A 7,500-nucleotide genomic window follows, 5' to 3' on the forward strand; every position below is an offset into this window, starting at 1 on the left:
TACAACTGTCCATCAGTCCCACAGGGGATCTGGGCGGCAATAAGCTCAACAAGTCTGTCATGTCTTGCGATATACAGTCCTTTATATGCTGGGCAGCCATTCATGATGTGCGCTACTGACTCCAGATGTTGTAGAGGTTCATGCAAAATGCAGAAGGGGGAATGTATGGCGGAAACCACAGCGAAAGGTTGTATCTTGTGGGGAGAACCTGCAGGCGGGCTTTCACACAAAATATGAGGATCTCCTCATTCAGGGTGGTATTACTGTATATGGTGTGTGACACTGAGTGGTCTGCACAGGTCAATTTGGTCAGCTTTCCCTGAAGCTTTAAGTTAGACCAATACTCCATATTACGAGCTCTTTGGATGGACATGAGAGTCTGCCTTGATGTTTTTGATAAGAGGAAGTATGTGGTGTTGTTATAATCCAGTCTAGCTTCCACCGTAACCGATGCATCCTCCACCACTGCGTCCGAGACCTCTACAGGCTGAAGGCTGCGGATCCACTTTAGTTGCGTTCCTGTTCTCCAGCATAAATTATTTAAATCAGGCCAATCTGACGACACACCAAACCCCTGCGCCCTTCCATCCAGCTTTCCACTGCTCTTCCTTTTAAAGCCCAAGAAGCTGTCTTCCCCTCCGCATGCCTGTAGTACCTTCCTTCTTTTAAAGTCCAGTAGCAGAGATGCTCTCGCCAATCTCCTCACGCTGGTATCATCGCAGTTCAGCATGTTAGTAAGATGTGACTGCCGTGAGGCTGTGTATTCCCACATGCAGTTTGGGACACCGAGCCCTCCATCCTGTCTCTTCTGGAAGATAAAGCACCTTGTAGAGTGCGTATTGAGGTGCAGCCACTTCCTTACCAATTGCACAGTTTTATTATCCATTTTACATAAAACCTTCTGTGAGATATGGACATTTGCAAAAAGGTGCTGTATTTTAGAAAAAGCTATATCTCTAATCGCTTGAATCTTCATAATGACCGGAAGAGGTGATGCATCAATCAAATCCAGGCTGATAGTAAACTGATGTTCTAAATCAGTCACTTGTTCATTCCAGTCCCCAGCGATGTTGAATTTGTGACCCAGATAGTTGTAAATTTCATGTCTGGCATACACTCTAAGAGGCTGGTCTAAAATGGTGAAAGAAGGTGGCTGGTCGGTCTTAGATCTATACCAGCGGTTGCCACCGCTCCTCCTCTCCCAGAAGACCGCACATTTGCTCTGCTTTACTTGAAGGCCAGACCAGGTCAAAAAGCTGTTGGTGCAGGTAAGCATGTTCTTAATCACTCCCTCATCGCGAGATGCAATGACCACATCATCGGCGTAGCCCTGAACTGGATTTGGTGACAAAGCGTGGGGTGGAGCACATACACAAAGCCATTTTAGCCACTGATTTATTGCAATGATAAAATTTACAGCACTCCAAGGACACACTCACATACACACACACACACACACACACACTCACATACACACACACACACACACACACTCACACACACACACTCACACACACTCACACACACACACACACACACACACACACACACACACACACACACACACACACACACACACACACACTCACACACAGATATTAGAACCATATCTGGAATCCGAGGAGAAAACAGATCTAAATATTGAGAAAATCTCCTTTAAAGTTGTTCCAATGAAGCTCTTAGCGATGCATATATATATATAATTTTTTTTTGTACATTTATTTATTATTATTTATTTAAATTTACTTGGACATTGGATTGCAAGCTATCCAAAAAGGAAAAAAATTATATAATAAAAAAATTTTTATTAATTTTTATATATATATATTACTATTTATTTATTGAAATTTATTTAGTTCATTCTTGGACATTGGATTGCAAGCTATGCAAAAATATTTTTTATTATATATATATATATATATATAAAATATAAACCAATAAAAACCCTATTGTTCCTCCTGGTTTGTTTTATGATTACTGATAGACTGTTCAGTTCATCCGGTGCTCAGCAGATGGTGCTCCAGCGCTGAGAAGCTCCTCTAAATCACGCTCCGCTCGCTTTTGACCGTTTCCCAATTGGTCAAGTGTCATTTTCCTTAAATCATCAGATTAGTCATTTAACAGCAGGAGCAAGTAAACCCAAACGGCAATCAGCAGCATTGTGAAACCCAACATTATCCACACACACACACACATACACTCACACTCACACACACACACACACACACACACACACACACACTCACACACACACACACACACTCACACACACTCACACACACACACACACACACACACACACACACACACACTCACACACACACACACACACACACACACACACACACACACACACACACACACACACACACACACACACATCAAGCCTCCAAAGGAGTGTATTAGCCCGTGTCCGTCGGTCTGATCGTGTTCGCTCTGATTTTCTGAGTGATTGAACACAATGGGAGCTTGTTGATATGCCGAGGTGACACGGCCCTTTAATTAGAGTTTTCTGCCTCAGATCTGTCCGACTGCAGCCTCGTCAGTTTTCCTGACGGAGTCTTCAAGATGATCCGCAGCTGCACGGAAAACATCCAGAAAATCTCTCTGGCCAACAACCAGATCAAAGCCTTGAGCAGCAAGTTCTTCCTCACGTTTACTCAGTTAAGAGGTAAGACCAGAGACGAAGAGTCTAAACTACAGGAAAAATTCTGAAATATTATTCATATTCAAAATAGAAGCTTTCTCTGTGAATATGTGTTAAAAACTAATTATTTCTGTGTATTTTCAGCATCATTCCTCCAGTCTGCAGCGTCACGTGATCCTTCAGAAATCATTATAATATATTGATTTAATGCTCGACAAACATTTCTGATTATTATCAACATTTAAAGCGGTTGGGTCCATTTTTTTTGATAGAAAGCAATCATTTTATTTAGCAAGGATGCATTAAATGAATAAAAAGACGTGATAATAAAGACGTGTTACATTACAAAATGTATTATTATTATTTTTTTTAAATTTATGTAGTTCATTCTTGGACATTGGATTGCAAGCTATGCCAAAAAAATAAAATAAATAATATATATATATATATATATATATATATATATATATATATATATATATATATATATATATATATATAATTTTATAATTATAATAATATAAAAATATATATAAATTATTATTATTATTATTTAAATTAATTTAGTTCATTCTTGGACATTAGATTGCAAGCTATGCAAAAAAAGGAAATATAATTTTTTTATTAATTTTATATATATATATATATATATATATATATATATATATATATATATATATATATATATATATATATATATATAATTTAATTTAATTTAATTTCAATTTATTTAGTTCATTCTTATTTTATATATGATTTTTATTGATTATTTTGATTTCTTTTTCAACCCAGCGCCACCAAATTAAGTCATTTAACATTTAAAGCGGTTGGGTACATTTCTTTTCAGGATTTTTTGGTGAACAGAAAGATCCAAAAATCCAATACACTCTGCCACTGGAGTGGGTATCATTTTTGAGGGGAAGGAAATGATAGAAAGCAATCATTTTATTTAGCGAGGATGGATTAAATTAATAAAATGTCATAATAAAGATGCGTTACGTTACAAAAGTTAAACATTTTTAAATAAATGCTGCTCTTTTGAACTTTCTATTCATCTGTAAATCACGGTTTCCACGAAAATATTGTGCAGCGCAATTTTCAGCATTGATAATAATCAGAAATGTTTCTCAGTAAATCAGTATATTTTGATGATTTCTGGAGGATCACGTGACGCTGAAAAAGATGCTGCGCTTCACAAAAATAAATTCTACAAATTTTTACTGTATTTTTGTCTTGGTGAGCACTTTCCTTCAAAAACATCTGCCTGAACTCAAACAGAGTTTGCATGTTGCTGCGTAAAACACGAAATGTTTACGGTTTATTTGCAAAATGCGAGTCAAGCTGAATATAAAGCGACAGACGTGAGAGGTTCCTGAGAGGAAGCAGATGAAGCAGGGTTTTCCCGTCTGTCTTTTAGAGCTGGATCTGCAGGGTAACGTCCTCACAGCGCTGCCGGAGGCCGTCGGTGACCTGCAGCACTTGATCAGCATCGATCTGTCTAGAAACAGGCTGAGGGTTTTCCCCGAGCGTCTGACGGATGTGAGCAGCCTCCAGAGCATCAGCGTGGAGCAGAACCAGATCTCAGGTGACACACATTCAGTCAGATCTTTATTTATCATCTTTTTAAAAGATATTGTTTTAATCAAATTCTTAATTTTTGCATGTCCTATTGAATTTGATTTCTGAAAGTTGTATTAATTTTAAGGGCATTTTTTATTTGGACTTAAATTAAAAATGAAATATATATACATATATATATATATATATATATATATATATATATATATATATATATATATATATATATATATATATATATATATATATATATATATATATATATGTGTGTGTGTATATATATTTCATTAACTATTTCAGAATTTAGTGCTTCAGATTAAATTTTTGGTATTATTTATTATTATTTCTATACGTTTCAAGGCCACATTTGTAATTTCTATATTTAAATATCTTCATCTATTGTTTTATTTTTGTTTCATGTTTTTAAATATTTTATTTTAGTTCTATTTTTGTTACTATTAAAAAATAAAATGATTTGTAAAACTTTAAATTTTTAGTTTAAATTAGCCATAACATATTCATCTATTTTTTAATATAAATATATATAAAAATATATTTAATTTATATATATATATATATATATATATATATATATATATATATATATTTATTTATTTATTTATTTTTTTTTTTTTTTTTTTTGGGAGGGGGTGATTCTCTTTTAATTCCATTCAGCATGAAGTGTTCTAGCAGTGATAAACACTATAACGAGGTAACGGGGTAATTAGCTCTCATTACGCCTGTCAGTCATACTTTAACTGACAAAACTGATGGACAGATTGGCGCACCTTCATTTATATAACACATGAATACATCTATTTTATGTAAGTACAGAGGTACAAACACACACACACACACACACACACACACACACACACACACACACACACACACACACACACACACACACACATAACGGTGTTCATCGAAACAGAGAAATCTGAAAAATATGTCAGAATAATAGCGAGCTCTCAGAAGACATGAATGATGATGATGATGATGATCTGTGAATTTCAGCAGCGTGTGAGTCACACTTCATCTCACTTACACGTTAATTCATGAAATTAACAAATTCAATGTGACACAAAGCCTATTTTAGGCCCAATTAACATTCTTTGCTTTTGTGATATTATTCTAATGAGCATTAGGCACATTTAATGAGTTTAAGTATTTACAAAAATAATCAGATGTTTGTTTCCTTTAATTCAATTTTTGACGAGTTCGGGGGTTATTAATTAATCAAAACTCTAAAAAAAAAAAAAAACATTAAATCATTTTTTTATATGTTACAAAATAGTTTAAAAATCCAACAATTAAAAATCAAATTTTCATTTAGTTTTTTTTAGACTGAACTAAAACTTAAATGAAAATTAAACAAATACTATATATTTAAAAACAAATTAAAATGACAAAAAGCATGCAAAAAATAAAAACATTTTTAATAATAATAACAACGTAATATATTCTCGGTGATATTACAATAAGCACGTTAGAAATACTAATGAAAGTCGTAATAAAATCAGCATAAATTAAAGTCTGTAAAACCACTGAATCGTCACAATTACAATTGAAGTCATGTATAATTATTTAAATAAGAACTGAATGGTTTCTTATCTAGCCAAAAAGCTTCCTCTCAAGCTAAGTGTGTGTTGTCTGAAGGTCACTGTCTGAAGACCACGGCTGGAATTAGACGGAAAGTTCAGAAAGTGACAGCAAAGAAAATGCCATGTCTGTCACAGTCATTTAATCTGTGCGTTTCATTACTGTCACGACAATTCAGAGCTTCTGGGTCTATTAAAACATGCATGTTTATGTGAATCATTCACTTAGGATGTGGCACGAGCTGCCCGTCCACAAAAACTAATCCACTTCTGGTCAGAGATCAGTGACCCTGAACATCCGGTCAAAGCTGAACAGAGAAATGACTTCAAGTGCACTCCAACTGGAAACCAAGTAATAGGACATGTACTAACCATTTGAGAGTAGGTCACCGTTTCAGTCACAAAAGCTGCATTTATTTGATCAAAAATGATGAAATATTTGTGTGTTTTCAGCATCATTACTTCAGTCTTCAGCGTCACGTGATCTTCAGAAATCAGAATAATATACAGATTCACTGCTCGACAAACATTTCTCATTTTTATCAATGTTTAAAACAGTCGTGCCTCTAATATTTTTCTAAGCACATTTCATTTTTTCAAGATTCACAGATGAATAGAAAATGCTTAAAAAAAAAAAAATAGTAATCTTTTCTAATATTATTAGTCTTTACTGTCCCTTTTGATCTCTATTTAATATGCAGATTGCAATATTTCCACATCAATTCACAAACACTTCTATAATTCTTCTGAAAGGGATAAACCACGGTTTCCATGACAACGTGTTTTTCTTTCATGATCATCTGCTACAGAAGATGAAAGCGTCTCGTGGATCGTGCTAAACGCCGGCTGATCACGTTCTCATTTCGGGCTTCCTGTCAGGTTTCAGCAACAAGGCGGCTCTGTTTAGCTTCTCAAGTGTCACTAAACACGGTTCGGACATCACAAGCTTTTCCGGGAACAGCTATTGGCCAGTGAAACGGATAGCCCCGCCCCCAAACGCGCGCGATTGGTTGAGTCTGGGCGCTTGATCAAACACGTTCTAAAAGAGTCACGGTGTTAACACGACTTAAATTAACGCATGGTTGCAAGTTAAAAAAAAATGTTCAGTTAAACCAATAAAGTTGACAAGAGTTAGGTTTTCATAATAATGTTAATTACCTTAATATTGTATGTAATGCAAACTCAAACAAAATCAACGCAGAAACCAATATTAGTACTTTATGCATTATAATATTAGTGCTACGGGTTTTGAGAGTCCCAAACAGGATCACATGCATGCAAGAAAAAAACACTTTATATATAAGTTTCTTATAATATGCATTCATGCACGGCTCCCAAAACGATTCGTTCCTCGATCAGTTTTTCCTCCAGTGATCGGTGGATTTCATTTAAAGCAGCGTTTGTGAGTTTCTATCGCTCCTAAAGAGACACCTAGTGGTCAAGAATCAATTTACATTTTCATTCGGACCAACGGGAAAAGATCAAAAAGTGGGCGGGGAATATGCTAATGTTTCAGTTTGACATCAACATGAGATTCGTTTTGAAAAAAGTGAGTTGTTTGAGAGATTCAGAGTAGACTCCTCCTTTTGAGGGACAATGACTTGCGGTTCCCCCAAATGCATGCGATTAGTTATTTTACTCTTTTTGAAATAAAATGATCATTAGCTGTGTTTG

At 35.1% G+C, this 7,500-nt stretch overlaps 1 protein-coding gene across 5 annotated transcripts in view; it reads left to right on the plus strand.

Moving 5' to 3' along the window:
- Positions 1-7,500, plus strand: part of lrrc20 (leucine rich repeat containing 20) — an 11,902-nt gene that overhangs the window by 2,026 nt on the left and 2,376 nt on the right. For all 5 annotated transcript variants that reach the window (XM_043231045.1, XM_043231046.1, XM_043231042.1 and 2 more), the window contains exons 3-4: positions 2,522-2,671; positions 4,065-4,232. In XM_043231045.1, coding sequence (XP_043086980.1) covers positions 2,522-2,671; positions 4,065-4,232 — 318 coding nt within the window. The remainder of the gene's footprint in view (positions 1-2,521; positions 2,672-4,064; positions 4,233-7,500) is intronic.

Source organism: Puntigrus tetrazona, unplaced genomic scaffold (assembly GCF_018831695.1).
Source record: "Puntigrus tetrazona isolate hp1 unplaced genomic scaffold, ASM1883169v1 S000000283, whole genome shotgun sequence".
In the NCBI taxonomy this organism is placed as follows: Eukaryota; Metazoa; Chordata; class Actinopteri; order Cypriniformes; family Cyprinidae; genus Puntigrus; species Puntigrus tetrazona.